This window comes from Mus caroli, unplaced genomic scaffold (assembly GCF_978045245.1).
Source record: "Mus caroli unplaced genomic scaffold, Mus_caroli_1 scaffold_4, whole genome shotgun sequence".
In the NCBI taxonomy this organism is placed as follows: domain Eukaryota; kingdom Metazoa; phylum Chordata; class Mammalia; order Rodentia; family Muridae; genus Mus; species Mus caroli.
Window position 1 is genome coordinate 151,795,014 of NW_028227259.1, and position 16,678 is coordinate 151,811,691.

General features: G+C 46.0%; 1 protein-coding gene across 1 annotated transcript in view; it reads right to left on the reverse strand.

Moving 5' to 3' along the window:
• Flt1 (fms related receptor tyrosine kinase 1) overlaps positions 1-16,678 on the reverse strand; it is a 163,708-nt gene that overhangs the window by 90,272 nt on the left and 56,758 nt on the right. The window contains exon 11 of the mRNA XM_021162004.3: positions 1,318-1,432. Coding sequence (XP_021017663.1) covers positions 1,318-1,432 — 115 coding nt within the window. The remainder of the gene's footprint in view (positions 1-1,317; positions 1,433-16,678) is intronic.

Here is a 16,678-nt window from a genome sequence, read left to right on the forward strand (position 1 = left end):
TCAGATTTGGTTCCTAGCACCTACATAACAGCTCACAGCCATCTGTAACACCAGTTTCAGGGGATCCTGCGCCATCTTCTGGCCTCCATAGGCAGTGCACACACATGGTGTATATACACACGCATGCAGGCAAAACCCATGTCCATATAAAATAAAAACAAGTAAGTCTTTAAAGAGAAGAGTGTAGAAGTTATTTATAGTTGCTGAATCCTACGTAGAGAACAATGTATCTGCTTTTCATCCCTGAATTCAAGGACACAGCAAAATAAATGGATATTTTAAGTATCCCTTGAGCAGATGGTGGCATTTATACAGATAACCCCTTACTTCAGATCAAGATGAGCATGTGTAATGTAAATGGATGTTTTAGAGGCTATTTGATTTGGTTTTTTAAGCATTGCTATTCCCATGCCCAATGATAGCTGATTTCTAAGCAAATCCTTTGCTACCTCAAAGAGGGAAAGCTTCCTGGTTTGCAGCCCACTGGGACTTTCTGCTTCACAGGATACCAGCTCTTAAATACACACTAGACCTGGATAGTTTGGGGAATCTTGATAGATGGTGTGTGTTTGCACATCTAGCTTAGACTTCACCTGGCCGGGACAGAAGGACAGATATGCTATTTTCTGAGATAGGAATGTTGAAATTTGGTGTGGAGTTTTGAATTAGCTTTTATTTACTGGGATGCCACTTCCTGTCTGCGAGCAGGACTCAGGCACAGTTGAAGGCTAGAATCACTTGGTGGTACATGGGATCAATCCCAGCACTTGTATGGACTCTAGGTTCCACCCCTAAGATGCGACTGTAATGCTGATAGAAGACTGAATGTGTAGTTGGAATAGGGAGCCACCAATGTGCACCAGCCTGATTTCCAAGAAGAATGAGTTCCCCAGGCTGCAGGGATAGCTTATTGGTTATGAACATGTATTGTTCTGGCACAGGACCCAAATTCAGTTCTCATTTCCAGGACCCACATGGGAAGATGAGAGAGGAGGCTCAGAACCACCTCTACATCTGGCTTCTGGGAAGTCTGAAATTCATTTCTGGACTCTAGGAGTACTGCCCACACATGGCACATACACACAAACACAGACATATATGTATAGGGAGAGAAAGGAGAAGAAAGAGGGGCATCAGGAGTCTGAAGAATGCAGTCCAGGAAATGTAGCAACTGGAGCAATGAAGACACCCCTCAGAGATTCTCTTCCCCTCTGAACTCTGAGCATTTGCATCACTTCTGGGTCTCATAGACCCAGAACCAGGAGCTGAGAGCTTGTTTACAGACTATCCCCAAGGCTCGTTTTATAGAAACGGTACCTTATTTGTTCCTTCTATAACCGTCATGCGCTGAGTGATGCTCTCAATTCTGTTTCCTAAGTTGCTGCTGGGATCCAGGATAAAGGATTCTTCATTCTCAATGCAGAAGTCATACCTACAAAAGAGAGAGGTTATTGCAAGGCTGCACAGAATAGCCAGTGATGGCAAGTGAGGTGGAACAGACAGGAAACGTGCTCTGAGAGAAGACCACAGACTTTACGAGAGTCTTCTTCACCTAAGACCACCCCCCCTCCTCCCTAGCAACTATACATCTCAACTGTATCTACCCAGCAGGGAGATACTCAAACCGTGAGCTGCCGCATGCCTTTCCTGATCTAAATACTAAAGAAAATACTTAAGTTAGGACACCTGATGCCTGGATTTCAGTTAGTTCTCAGTGGATGGAAGTAACATTCAAGTGTGTGTGTGTGTGTGTGTGTGTGTGTGTGTGTCCTTGCATACCTGTGAACGGGGCTGGGTATGTGTGTGTATATTACATTAATGAATAGAAACCTTGAGAAAATAATGGTATTTCACGGTTTACAGGGTGGCTTTAAGTCAAAATATTTAGTTAGACTCCCGCCTCCCACTCAGGGCTAAGGGAGTGCCCATGGAAACAAACATCTTGGAATAGTTTATTGTATTTAATTAATTTCTTTCCAAGTTTGGCGCTATCACAGCAAGCCCTAACTTCTTAGGCTTCAAGTGTTTAATTATCAAAGGAGAGTGCTAACGGTGTTGACCTCTTTTAATCTTGAAAATAACATTTATTTATTTTTAGTCTGTGTGTATGTGCGTTTCGCATGCACGTGTCTTTGCAAACCATGTGTGCATGTGCCTATGCCCGTAGAGGCCAGAAGATGGCATCAGATCCCGTGGAACTAGAGTTACAGGTGGTTGTGGGTGTTGGGAATTGAACTTGGCTCTTCTGCAAGAGCAGCCAGTGCTCTTACCGATGAGTCATCTCTCCCCGTTCCCCCTCTCCCGTTTTGAGCATTTTGCTGTCTTGTACTCCTGGCAGCTGGTCTAGAACCTTTGCTGAACAGAAAGCCCGCTGCTTGAAACCTGAACACGATTCAGGCAGAATCTGGAGATTCTCAAACAAGGAGGAATTTTAAACCCCAGTTTCTAAGTAGCCCAGAACAGTGAGGAGTTACAGGAAATAAAAGTGGGAGGGGAAAGCAGAAAAGAGAGAGGGATAGAGAGGATAGGAGACCCTTCAGGAGCCTTGGGCTGGGAAGTAACTCCAGAAGGTTAAAGGGCCCAGTCTGCTGGGTTCAGGTCTCCTCCTTCCATTGTATGACCCAGAATAGTCTCCTGTGCTATACTCGTCAGATGTGGCTATGCTATCTATCCACCCAGGTTTGTGTATGTGTGGTGTGTGTGTATGTGTGTGGTGTGTGCATACCTGTGTATATACATAGTGTGTGTTGTATATGTTTATGTGTATGTGTGGTATGTATATATGTGTGGTATGTGTGTGGTGTGTGTGTATCTGTGCATGGGCATGGGTATGTGTGTGTGTGTGGTATGTGTGTGTGGTGTATGGTATGTGTGTGATGTGTGGTATGTGTGTGGTGTGTGTGTGTGTGTGTGTGTGTGTGTGTGTGTGGTGCATGGTATGTGTGTGATGTGTGTATGGTATATGTGTGATGTGTGTATGGTATGTGTGTATGTGTGGTGTGTGTATATGTGGTGCATGTGTGTGTATGTATGTGATGTGTGTATGGTATGTGGGTATATGTGGTGTGTGTGTGGCATATGTGTATGTGGTGTGTGTGTGTGTGTGTGTGTGTGGTATGTTCTTCAGGATAGAACCCTGGGCTCAAGTTACATGAGTGAGCCATGCCCCTGCCCACCAATGCCCAGTTCTCATAGTTAGATGTAGTGCTTCAATGGGGATCCCTAAAGAACAGCCACATCCTCTAAATCACACGCTACTTTTATAACTAGACAGTTTCGACAATTGAAATTCGTACCTGGGCCATACGCTAGATCTCTCCAAATACCTAAGTTCAATTCCCACCACCACCACCTAAAACACTTATAGGTAAATGAAAAGTTTTAAGACAAAAATACAAAACCAACCAACCAACCAACAAAGGCCATCCTTCCTTAGGCAACCAAGACCATCCTTCCTTAGGTTGCTTATGAGATTTCTGCTGTGTTTTGCAATCACCAGGCAACATTTTTGCCCTTGTTGGTTAATATAAAGAAACAGAGGCAAGAGGAAAGTCAGACATTTTTCTTTTCTACTAGGAACCTTTTAATACTAGAGTTCCAGGATGAGCATATAAATGTCACTCCCCTGGGCTTCCACGGCCAGTGTTCTGAGTTGTAGGACACAGCATCAGTATCATAAACTGCTAGGGACTGCTTGCTGCATCCTCCAGGAGCACACGCCATCTGTGTGTGCCCTCAGGGCTGTGGCTTCAGCCACCCAAGTTCTCTTCTGACTGGACAAGAAGGCTTCAGATGCCTTCTTGTGTCCCTTGAAGCATTGAGAAGGAGAAGGGGAGCCTTTGTCAAAGATCTTAAAACTTCTCACACCCCATCTTCAGGAAATGCAAAACAAAAAACCAAACCAAACCAAACCAAACCCAAAACATGTTGGAGCAAAGCCAGGGAAATGCAGTCAGTCGGCTCAGCTCACTTGAGGCCACCGGTCTCTGAGCCCCTTTGCCCCCTGCCATTCTTGTCTGTGAGGACCAAGTTACCAAGGCTCAAGCCCTATGTGGAAACCACAGACTCCACTTGCTGGCCAGGTCCTCCGAATGAAAAGGACAGGTCCTGTGGCTCTTTTCTAATTTAGGGGCTATTATTTTTTTTCCCTCTTTGTCACTGAACCATAAAAATAGAATGTCATTGAGGGCCTGCCTCCATTCCACCACTTGAAAAGAGGCCGGGGAGGGGGTGGGGAGGAGGGGCACTTGCCTAAGTCTTAAGAATACATCAAGCTCTTGAGGAAGTAGAGTGTGCCATGTTTGAAGATACAAAGATAACCACGGTGCTGGGAACAGTCTTGAGGGAGGCGGAAGGCGAACAACAAGAGGAAGGCAGAGCTTGCCCCTGGTTTCCCACAGGAAGCCCACGGCAGCTCCTGCCGGAGTGAGATAAGAAAGCTCCCATGCACTATTCTGAACAAGGCCAGTGTTATCAGCTCGGCTCTGTCCTCTGAGTACTCTGAGCCCCCCCCCCCACGAGCCCCAGGACTCCCCCCTCTATTTGCATACAGCATGTCAAGCACAATGAGATGGAGGTATTTATAACCAACCAAAGGAAAAAAATCATTCTGGGGGCAAGTGTGGGTCCGTGCCATCTCTGTCCGCTGCTCTGGGGTTGAACTGTTTCATTAGGATAAGAGACCAGTATAAATAAATTAAAAGTTAGCCGATTAGGTACCGACATATGGAGCTGAGCCCTACATACAACATGCCAGTCTGCCTAACTCCAACTCAGAATGCTCAAAGGTCCCAGTTCTAACGTTCTTCTTCTGACACACAGCGGGGACTGCTGACCTCTCGGTGCAGATGACAGAGACCTCTCTTTTAGATTCGTTTTGGGGGGGGGGGAGGTTGCTCTGTTCCCTGTTTCCCCCTGGCTCTTTTATAACTCCAAACAGGAGGCAGGTTGGGCCCCCCCAATAGCAATGCAAGTCAAAGCTCCCATCCAGACAGCGCCTCTGCAGCCAGAATCTGCTTTTCTTTCAGGCACATTTCCAAATATCACATTTAACCCTTCCATGTTATGACACCCACAGACGTTTGTCACATACCAAGAAATCACTGTGCTTGGGGGGGGGGGTCGGGAGGGGGCTCCTTCTAAAAAGTTAAGATAATTTACTCATTACTGTTGTGTGTTTGAGTTTGCATGGGTGCACAGACAGCAGAGCACATATGAAGGTCAGGGCAACACTGCCCAGTCTGCCAGTCTGTCCTTTCCCTCATGTGGGTTCTGGGGTTGAACTCATGGGGTTGGGCCTACGTGGCAAGCCCCCTTACCCGCTGAGTCATTCTGTCAGCTCCTCAATGCTGCTTTGTGTATATCAAGAATGCCTTCACAGTCCTATATTAATACCATTTCAGCACTGGGGAGTTTTGTGGGTTTTTTAAGCCCCCTTTTTTTTCTTCAGGTTTTGGTAAACATTGCTCATCTTAGTGTGTGCAATTTCCTTTTAAATACTGCTCTCTGAGTGGACAGATTCTATGGTTCCTGAAGGCAAGTTTATTCCCTGTGGACTCTAACACGCACAAGCAAGATGTACACTGTGCACTCCGGAGCACCCCTGCTCTTTCTTTTGTGCTGGGTGGGAACAACATTGATTTTCAGGTTTCCTCTGTGCCTCCTGTCTGCTCCTCGCATCTAAAACTTGCATCTGTTCTTTAGCTATTGGTGACGCAGCCTTCTCTTCCGAGACGATGTGGCACGGGCTCAGAACTGAGTGAATCTGCACACGTGCATCTCTTTTAACACAACTTCAGTACTTAAAGAACTGAGCTGAGTACTCCAACACCTACTGAATGCTTACATTAAGCCTAAATCATTGCCCAAGTGTATTAAATGTATATTTAAAACTTAATCAAGGAAGAAAAAAAAAACCCAAGACTCTAGAAAGCTCTATAATGCCCCCCAAACCAAATATTCTCCCTGTTTCTTTGATTCTATTCTGGCTAGTGAACTCTGAGGATGGTCACGGACAGTGCTGATGTGTTTAATGAGAGTTCATTGCTCCTATGAACCAAGATGAGGTCGTAGAGAACACGGAATCATTGCAAGGTAGGACACAAAAAGGGATGCGACTGCAGAGAACACGGAATCATTTCAAGGTAGGACACAAAAAGGGATGAGACTGCAGAGAACACGGAATCATTTCAAGGTAGGACACAAAAAGGGATGAGACTGCAGAGAACACGGAATCATTTCAAGGTAGGACACAAAAAGGGATGAGACTGCAGAGAACACGGAATCATTTCAAGGTAGGACACAAAAAGGGTAGCTAAATCGATACAAACCAAAACAGAAACCAGAAAGGAGAAGAAAAGCCTCCGTCCTGCGGGAGGGCCTGATGTAAACATCTCACTGCTACTGTGGGTGTTATGTCAAAACACTGGTGATAGCGCATCAGGAACAACAGATTGACCAACTCTGCCAACACTCTTCCCTCCTCTCACGTCCTCTTAAATAAAACAAGCCGGGGAGAGGATGCTGGCAGGAGAGGTGTGGGGTTGGGAGGCGTGTTTAGACAAAATGGTTCCTGCTCCCTTAGCTCAGGAAGAGAGCCTGGCCCTTCAGGGTGGTCACGGGGTCAGGCCAAGGGGACTCCGGTGGGCTGACCTTATTGAGAGACCTTGTGACGCCCTGGAGGCCATACTGAAAATTACTTCTTGTCTCAGTGGGGTGGGGGTGGAGTGGGGTGGTAGCAAAGAGAGTTTTGGAGACTGTAGGTAAGCTTTGGGTCAACTCCTTGGACAATGGTGGAGGGGATCCAGAGTCCTGGGCCACCCTTGTTTAGATAAGACCATTTTTTCCATGAGTGGCTTGGCTTGCCAGGCTTCCTGCTCTGGAGGTCCATTTACACTCAGGCCTATCTTCCAGCCTCTCCCTCCCTTCTTCATGATAGCCTCTGTGCTTGGCTTATAGCATGAGCTCGGACAGCTCCCATCCCCCGCCTTTCCAGGATCTCTCAGAGTCAGGGCTAGGATCAGGACTCTTTAGCCCTACACCTGGGTGGACCGGGAGCCAAAAGTGTTACACCCAGATAATAACCTCAATAAAAACATTGATTTTCTTCATTCATTTTTCTTCTTAGTGAAGGACTATTTGGTCTGCTGAGGAAGGATGACTTTTATAAAGAGATCTTTAAGGAAATGTTAGGAGTGGCTACCAATAATATCCTTTAACACACTCAGGAAGGACATGCAAGAGGGTGCTCCAATCACTCAGTGAAGAGCATGTCAGATTATCACTGGGTTTGGTGCCTGCAGAAAGGAAGACAGTTTACTTGCTACACGGTAGGGCATGGGGTCATGGTTTAGCACAGGGGTGGCAGAGCTGGGAGGATGGGGTGGTAGGGGGTGGCTTTTGGGCAGCAGATGTCTTTGAGAATCTGAGTATAGGAATGATAGTCACAGAAAAATTGTCAAGGCCTTTCTGACCCTTTTGCTTTCTTGAATGATTTCAAGCTTTTTTGTCTTAGGTTCACAGATGACAAAAATCACAATATATTCTGCTCCTGTCATTGGACAACACAGAGAGATGGCCAAATGACCAGCCCTGAGGCCTTCACTGTGGCAGAAACATGACTGAGGAATACCGTGCTGTGCCCAGAGAGCCTGAGGGAAGTGTTGTTTCTCAGATCTTAGCCTGGTTTGAATCCCCCTGGAGCTCTTACTATCGCAAACATTTATTGCTGCTGCCTTGTTCCCGAGTACTGCATCCAAACCACCTCTGACTCTATGGCAATGGATGTTCACTGAGTGATTGGAGCACCCTCTTGCATGTCCTTCCTGAGTGTGTTAAAGGATATTATTGGTAGCCACTCCTAACATTTCCTTAAAGATCTCTTTATAAAAGTCATCCTTCCTCAGCAGACCAAATAGTCCTTCAATAAGAAGAAAGATGAATGAAGAAAAATCAATGTTTTTATTGAGGTTATTGTCTGGGTGTAACACTTTTGGCCTCCCGGTCCACCCAGGTGTAGGGCTAAAGAATCCTTGCAAACAACAACGGACCAACCCCATGCTACCATGACTTTATTATAGGTATTAAAAAGCAAACAGGAAGGGTTTGAGCAATTTAAAGATGGTCCCTTTGCTATCAGGAATTATCACATGGCAACTGAATGGGTGGCTTAGCATTGTGCCTGGCACAGAGAAGCAGACTGGAAATGTTACTTGTCATCTGGTGCACTGAGAGCTACGTAGGAGCTGGGAGATTGTCTTACTAATCAGTGTGACCTCACTGGCTAGAGAGCCCACCTGGGCTCAGCTCGCTGCCAAGTGTGGAGACTGAGCCCGGCAGAATGGCCAATCCGAATGTGGCCTTACACTTATCAGGCGCCAAACTGCCATAGGTCACTGACCTCAAATGTGCTGAGAAGACAGGCACTAGTGACCATCAGATGACCTCACACCACCTCTTAAACCAATCACTGTGCCACACCATTGGTGTCTGTCCACTCACAGTGACAAATATAAGTGACGACAGATCTGATGGGGACCTGGATAAAGTCAGCTTGGCTGTTTCACTGCCTGACAAAGTGATGTTCCTGGTCAGTCTCAAGGCAGACAGGGATGCTGACGTGTGAAAGAGGCATCTTCTGGCCTAATGAAAAACGGAAGCCGGACCAGTGGTGGTCTTCTCCATCTCCCACAGGTGGGCAGAAGTCCTGGCTCACAGTTACCAGCACTACTTTAATTTAAATTACCTTCCTTTTTTTTTCCTTGCACATCCCTTTCCCATGTATTTTGAAAGAAACACATGGTTTGCTTTGTTCTGCTATTGAAGGATGGCTTTGTCCATCAAAGAGACAGGTCAAATTTATGGGAAAAAAATACCAGAATACAATGGAGAATGTGCCAGCAAACCACCAAGAGCTGTAAGCTACCAGAGGTTACACAGGGCAGGCATCTGAACCTTTTATGGCTGAAGAAGGACTGGATACAGTAGACACAGGTGGCTGTAACTCCACTGGCCTCCCAAGTAACTGAGGCTGTATGATATTTCTGGTCTTATATTTTGGGAAAAGTTTTCAGAGACCTATTCAAAGACACTGGCATTCTTCTTGAGAGAACATTTGTCAACCAGCATGGATGGTCTCAAGAGATGGCTCACGGTCAGTCCACATAGGGTCCTCTTTGGGGACTGTGGTTTTCGGCAGTGGAGACACCCTGTAGTTGCCTAAAGGGTACCCTAGAAGATCTAGGCACCTTCCATCACAGAAGCTCAGCACATGCACCATGGCAGGCACAGGACTAAGTGTGTGATATGCATCTTCCCCCTTCCCCACCCCCACCTCCCCATGTCAGTGCTGACTCCATTGCACAAATGAGGAAGGCCAGTCTCCAAGAGGTCTAGAACCCACAGCTGGGAGATGACAGCGGGTGGTAGAGCCCGGTCTTGAGCTTACATTCTTATGCTGTAGGCCATATTTCATCCTAACACCTTGCACAACTGGCTCTTGTGATATCACGACATGGGCTTCTTAAAATAAACCAGCTTTTGACCAGACTTACTCATGTGAAGGCCTAAGTGGTCACCATTTTAATTTTAGGGGGGAGGGAGGGAGAGGGAGGAGAAAGCACAAGCGCACATGAGCACAATGCTGGAAACGAACATGTGAACTGCTTTCAACTGCCTGATCCCAATGCACTGGATGCTGCTCATGGCAGCTTTCTCCGGCACATCCGCCAGGACTGTTTCCTAAAAAGGTCCTTGAACCCCAGGCCTGCCTTGAGTTGGAAACTGGCAGTGATAAAATCTCTGCCCCCCCCCCCAGAAATGCTGTGATAACTAAATAGTGCACGCCTATGACATACAGGAGCTTGCCACTTCTGCTAAGCAAGTGCTTAATTACTATAAAGAACATTAAAATGGAATTCTAAAACCAAATGTTTCCTAGCAGCTTTGATGGACGATTTAGTTCAAAATCATCTCTACCCACATTGTAGTTCTGTTTGGCCAAGAACTTTTCCACCCTTCCAAGGGCAGATTATAAAGAAGGCAGTGGCAGGTGATCATTTGGCATTGTCCAGGGATGGGGCTGGGACCATCAATGGCCTCAGATAGAGGCCCTTTCAATTTCACACCCTTGGTGTTTGGTCACAGAAGGCCTTTTCAGGGACCCAGTGCCTCTGACACATGCTAGGTATGAGCACTAGTAGGGAGCCTGTGAAAAGCCATCTGTACGAATGAAGAACTTCTGGTCAACCGACAGTAGAACTTCCCAGGCACTGGCCAGGGGAGCAAGGGGGAGTGATTGACAGCTCTACCCCCAAACTTGCAGCTTGTAGTAAGGCTCGCCTTTCCTATGGTGCCTTTCATTTTTTCCTGGAGCCGAAGCTGATGAGCCAGACATGTTGATTTTGAGGCGTGCCCTCTCTAACTAGACCCCTGTCACCCCTGCTCCATCCCTGTCCTTTTCCATCTGATATTACAAAGCCTGCTCATTGTGCTCAGGGCCCAGCTCTTACCTTTCACATGGCCCCTCTTCTAAACTGCAGAACTGGCCATCAGCCACCCACCAGTGGCTGACCCATTTTGGTCAGCCTCATGATAAACACTGGCCGTGGAGACCCGATGCAGTCCTGGGGTGCAGCTAGTAATGAAGTGGAAACAGGGACATGGCCTAGAGGGCGGGGGCTGAGTGCTTGCTGAGTTCTAACCCAGAACATTCGTGAGCAAATGGGGCTCTTCTGCCAGAAATTAACACCGCTCACCTCCCACCGTACAGTGAGAAAGCCACAGAGGGTCATGATCTCAAGGACAAAGCATACAATGAGTGGGCTCACTAGCTCTTTGTCTCCCTGCCTACCCTGCTTCCAGCTTCATCTCATTCAGACCCACCACACTGCCTCATGCTCCTGCCAAAGGCCTGCTCCCACCTGCAGAGCTAAGTTCCAAACAACTTGCCAGTGTTCCCCTGTTCTACCATCCTCAGCCCACAGCACCAACCTGTTTAGCCCTTTCCTTTTAGTCTCTAATCTGAGAAACCAACCCCGAGCTTAAGGCTCATTCTGGCAGAACAAGAGAAACTACAGCTCCCATAGTCAGTGGCCATGTGGACTAGAGAAAAACTTATACAAGGAGATAAGCAGAGGTTTTGATGCCAGAGGGACACACCCATCAAACCGCCAAGGGTAGACCATTGTCTTGAAGGACCAGCTACAGGGACTATGTAGAGGTGAGGACCAAGGGTGGGTGTTGCATTGTGGGTACCTCTTGGGCTACAGTCTACTTTCTTTCCATCTTCCCCATTCACTAGGTTCTGTTTTGTGCCAACGGGGCCCTGAGCTATATGAAAACTGGCCACTAAAGTGCATATTTCAACAAACAACTCTACCAGGCCAACGGTTAGAGATCTAAAAGATTCTCAGCCAAGCACAGAGAGTCCAGCCTGTTTACTCACTAGATGAGGATCTCCGGTCAGAGCATCACTCTCTACATCCACAATAAAAATGTTCACCCCACATTTAAACATTACTCCATGTGACCAAAGATAACCCAAAAGCCTCTACCTATCTCCTCGAGGCATTTTCTTAAACTGTGTGCCACTACCTTTTGCTACCATGAATTCTGGGTAACACCACCAAACCCTGCTGAGAAGACCCTAATAAAGCCAGTGCAAACTGCCCAGGACGCAGTGTTCTGGCTTAATTTAAAACACAAAATGAAATGTTTGATAGCAATTGTAAGAGACAGTTAATTCATTAGAAACAATTACTTGTTGGGTTCCCTGCAGTAGGATGAAGAGTGGGCAAAGAGAGAGATTTTATAAAGCACGGGCAAGTGGAGAGGGGGCATTGGTCTGGAAGATGAAGCAGCGCTTCTGTTCTCAGGACTGTGTATGAAATATTAATAAGGGCCGTTGTCTGGACATTCGTGTTGGGCAGTATGTGGGGGGTGCTTCCTCGTCTCACAATTATCTACGAGAACGCAAAAAGTGTCTCATTAGTCAGTGACCATTCACTCTCTTGGCTACTGATAAAAGTCTCTTGTATCAGATGGCCGGTTTTACTTGGCTGAGTTTGCTCTCAAATGTCCAGCTCAAGAGGCCTGGTCAAGTGGTCTTCTTAAATCCTCATTTGGACCCCAGGTTTTGCTTATGGCCAATTAAAATTCCCTACAGAATGTCTTATTGGAGCCCTCGGACTTAGACACACTCTGCAAAGACTGATGTCAGAGCCTTGGGTGGAAAGTCTCAGAGTATTGAAGGACAGTGCAGTAGATATTAAAACAGGAGGAAAGTGGTCATATTTACACAGACACAGCCTTCTTAGATGACCACTTCCTTCAGACATCTGGCCCACTGAAAACTCTCCTTCTCAAGGAAGAGAGCAGAATGAATACAGGGCCTAAAATGGCGGCAGCGTAAAAAAACGAATTCACGTTCTTGCCAGCCGTTGATTCAATTGGGTCCTTGAGGACATTTCTAATTAACTGCCAGCCACAATTGTCTTGTTTGTATCCTGTTCATTCTGCACACCCCGCTGGTGCCCAAACTACAATTCTCTGGAATGAGCTATCCCTGACACATCCCTAATGATTCTGGCCGGCTTTTCTTGCAGATTTGCAAGTATAAACAATAGAGGAATGCAATTAGGATGACCTTTCTCCGAGCCCATCTTTCCCTGATTTTGTAGGCCACCCTTCCTCTCGCAGGAGCAAGGGGCGAATGACACTTAGTCCTGAATTGGTGAACTTTCTCTAGCTGTGTACCCTGAGCCCCTTTATTGGGTGTTTCAGCGATGGGATGTCAAAGAGTCATTGAGTGGCAGGGAATAATGTTACCTATTTGTCTTCTAACAGATGTAACTAGGTTAGACTCCATAAGTGACCTACTTAAGAGCTTTAGAAACAGTGGTTTTTGGGGTCCATCATGGGTCTGTTGAGTTTTTCTTAGACCACTGACCAGCTTAGCCAAGAAAGTTATAAAGACGATTTAGCCTTCTACAAATTGAGACTTCGGTGTTGTCTTTTCCATCCTAATGGGACTCATGGGAAAAAGGCCAAATAAGGCATGGTAAATTTTAGAGATGGCCAGATAGAGGTGTTACATCTCTGCTGGGCCATGATCACCAGAGATGGTCCAGGCTTGCACCAGTGGGTATGTGGGATGATGCTGGTGGTGGAGGGATGGTTACACATTCATTCATTCTCTGTCTCTGTCTCTGTCTCTGTCTCTCTCTCTCTCTCTCTCTCTCTCACACACACACACACAAGTGTACTTGAGCGTCACCAGCCCCGCCTTCTTGTTCCCCCTCTTACTTGGTGATTACCTGTGTTAGGAATCACAGGCAGAGTATTACCTACATAAGCACCCTGCTTTCATCCATTAAAATGTTCTGTTCGCTTGTCATTAATATCCAGTTAATTGGTCAAGTTAATTCATAATTTATAGGCAGCTGAGGAGCCACTGTCCATGAACATCAGCTGGCATGTTATTCCCGGTTTTTAGTTTAGTTAGTTAGTTAGTTAGTTAGTTAGTTAGTTTGTTTTTGGAAGGCGAGCATGTGACTTAAGGTGATTTTCTCATTGAGCTCTTCCGTCCCTGGGAATGAGAGGAAAGGAGACACCAACCATTGCCATTTACAGAGAGCATGTTGCTCAGGTTAACCAACTAGTCAGGGTTCCACAGAGGTCAGGGCCAGTGCCAGGATTAGAACCCATTTCCTTGATTGCTAGGTCTCTAGTGCCACAACAGCTTGTAATAGATCATCTGCGGGTACACACCCATGCGCAATAAGTAACCACCAAGAAAGTTTGATCCTACACAGTCAAAACAAGTGGCAACTGATAATTAACACGGCCAGTAGCTACGGCATATTTGTGTGATGAGATGGCTGACGTCATACATTTGGGCTGGCCACTGATGATGTGCAAAATCCATGTATAGGATACAGGTAATATTAATGTGATTCCTAAAACATTTCAGTGGCCATCACTGTTTTGGTTTTGGCTTTTGTTTTATTTTGTTTTGGTTTTGTTTTTGTTTTTGACAGGATCTTACTGTATAGGCCTGGCTGGGCTGGAATTTACTATATAGACTAGGCTAGCTTCAAACTCACAGTGATCTACCTGCCTCTGCCTCCCAAGTGCTGGTGTGCACCACTCTGGCCAGCACAGTAGGTCCTTAAAAGTAACCATTTTGCAAAGAAATCCATGCTGTCTAACATTTTCTCCATTATAGAGACTAAAAGTCTGCTTTGTGACTGTATCTGTTATAAAATTGATGTCATTTATTATTCTGAATTTAAACCTGTGACCACGGTTGCTTTCTTACTGCTCTGATCGAATACTGACCAAAAGCAACCTGGGGCCAGGAGTAGGGTTTATTTGGCTTTCAAGTTATGATCCATCACCCAGGGAAGCCAAGGGCAGGGACAGTAGCAGAGACCAGGGAGGAAGGCTGCTACTAGCTTGCTTCCTCTGGCTTGCCCTGCTGCCTTTCTTATAGAACCAGGCCCACTGGCCTAGAGATGGCACTGCCCACAGAGGGAATGGGTCCTCCCGTGTCATTCAGCAGTGTAGAAAATGCCCCACATTCATGCCCCCAAGCCAACCTGATAGGGGTGACTGCCCAGCTGAGCATCCCCCTTTCCTACATGTGCTTAGGTTTGTAACAAGTTGCCAAAAGCTATGGCAGATGATGAGAGAGAATTAGAGTGACTTGGGCCTGTAGTCAAGACCCAGCCACACGTTAAAAACAAGCTTGAGTTCTTAAAAAGTGAAAAAAACACACAAAAACCATGTTGCTCTGGCTACTAATGGGGGAGATGACGTTAGGTAGCAGAAAGTATTGGGGGAGGAGATGAACGGGAGCTCAGACACCCATTACTCAGTCACCCGAAGGTCTCACAGGCATTGAAACACAGGAGTCAAAGCAGCCTCTGAACAGGGCTGACAACTGTGAGCACAGGTAGATACTGCCCAAAGCCCTCTCGCATCCTCTTGGGAACTCCATATCTCAGAGAGGGACTCCTTGTTGCCAGCCCTGTGCTGTCGCTTGTCGCTCTAGAGAACAGCCTCTTCACCCTGCACAGTCTTCTTTAACCCTTCCTTCGCCTGTGAGTGTATTAACATTGCAGCAAAGCTCACCAGGGGCTTGCCATTAAGAGTCATACCCATGGCTGCAGAGAAGGCTCAGTGATTAAGAGCACTGGACCTGGGCTCGATTCCCAGTACCCACATAACGGCTCACAAGCGCCTGTTACGTCCAGTTCCAGGGGCATCTGACGCCCTCTTCTGGCCTCCACAAGTATTGCATGCACATGGTATATATAAAGACAAGTAAGTAGATAAACATTCATATACATAAAAAAGTTTTTTTTTTTTTTATCTTTAAAAATAAGTAAGAGTATCATTTGGCCCAGGAGGCTTGCTCCTATTTTATTCTTTAAAATCAAGGGACAAGTGAATTCAATTGGGTATGGGCTATGGGCAAGGGAGCTGGTTCACCAGCTTGCCCCGTCCCGCCCAAGCCTTATCCTCCTTACAGGGCTGGGCAGAGCTACTTCCTGCCGGGGTGGGAAAGGATGAGCAGCATGGTCAGTGCCTGGGGAGTCGCATCATGCTTCCCGCCCACCTCTCTGCCCTTCCTTTTACTTTTATTTTAGTCTTCTTAGTTCCTTAATTTTTTTTCTTCCTCTGACTTGCTTGTATCCGCTCAGACTTACTAGATTTCTATTTTTATAGCAAAGCGAACTTGCATTTGGCTTCCCATCATCCAATACTTTTCAGAAATGGTCAGTATCATTTCCCATGTTGTGAAATTCGTTCTGATGTAGGCGAAAACATTTCCCTCCATGTTCCTCAGAATGGACTTAGTATGGGTCTCCGAGAAATGTGGTCCTCCAAATGCTAGTAAAAGCCCACTCTCAGATTTCTCTGTCACCGTGGGCTCTCCCCAGACATGTTACCTCTGCCTGTGAAGTGTGTTTAATCATCTTTATTTACATTAACAGATGATGTGTAGAGGGTATCCAACATGTAACACTCCTGCGGAAGCTGCCTAGGGTGATGCTAAGCTCCCACAAAAGAGGGTCAGCATATAACTAGATGTCTCTATTGATGGTTAAGAATCAAGACAAATAGTCCTCAAACCCCTCTTCACTCAGGGCTGACAATTTAATTCTACTACAGTCACCAGAAATTCTCTCCTTCTCTGAACACCTTACCATCCAAAAGTCGGATAGGGAAATGGGCGACCTTCCGTTATTTCCTCTTGATCATTAGTTATAGAAACTTACATAATACCCTCACTTTATTCTTAGTGTTGTTCTTAAAATTGATGCCTATAGCCAATAAACCACAAATGTAATGTGGTGCTGTGATAATTCCACACTCGTACACATTGTATCATGTTTAAACATAGCTGTCTCTTCAAACATTTCTCATCTATTTGTGACACTAATGCTGAGTATCCTTTCATCAGTCTTCTTGCATTATAGAACATGTAGCTGTTATTTATAGCTATGCTACTGTGTAATAGGCCACCAGGGCATCTTAGAAATGCTTTATAAGAATGAATTACAGGGGAGACAAAAACCACAGTATTACTCAGTTGAAACAAAGTTCATTTGTATAAACTATTTTACCAAATTTTTTTATTTGTTTGTTTTGTTTTTTGAAACAGGGTTTCTCT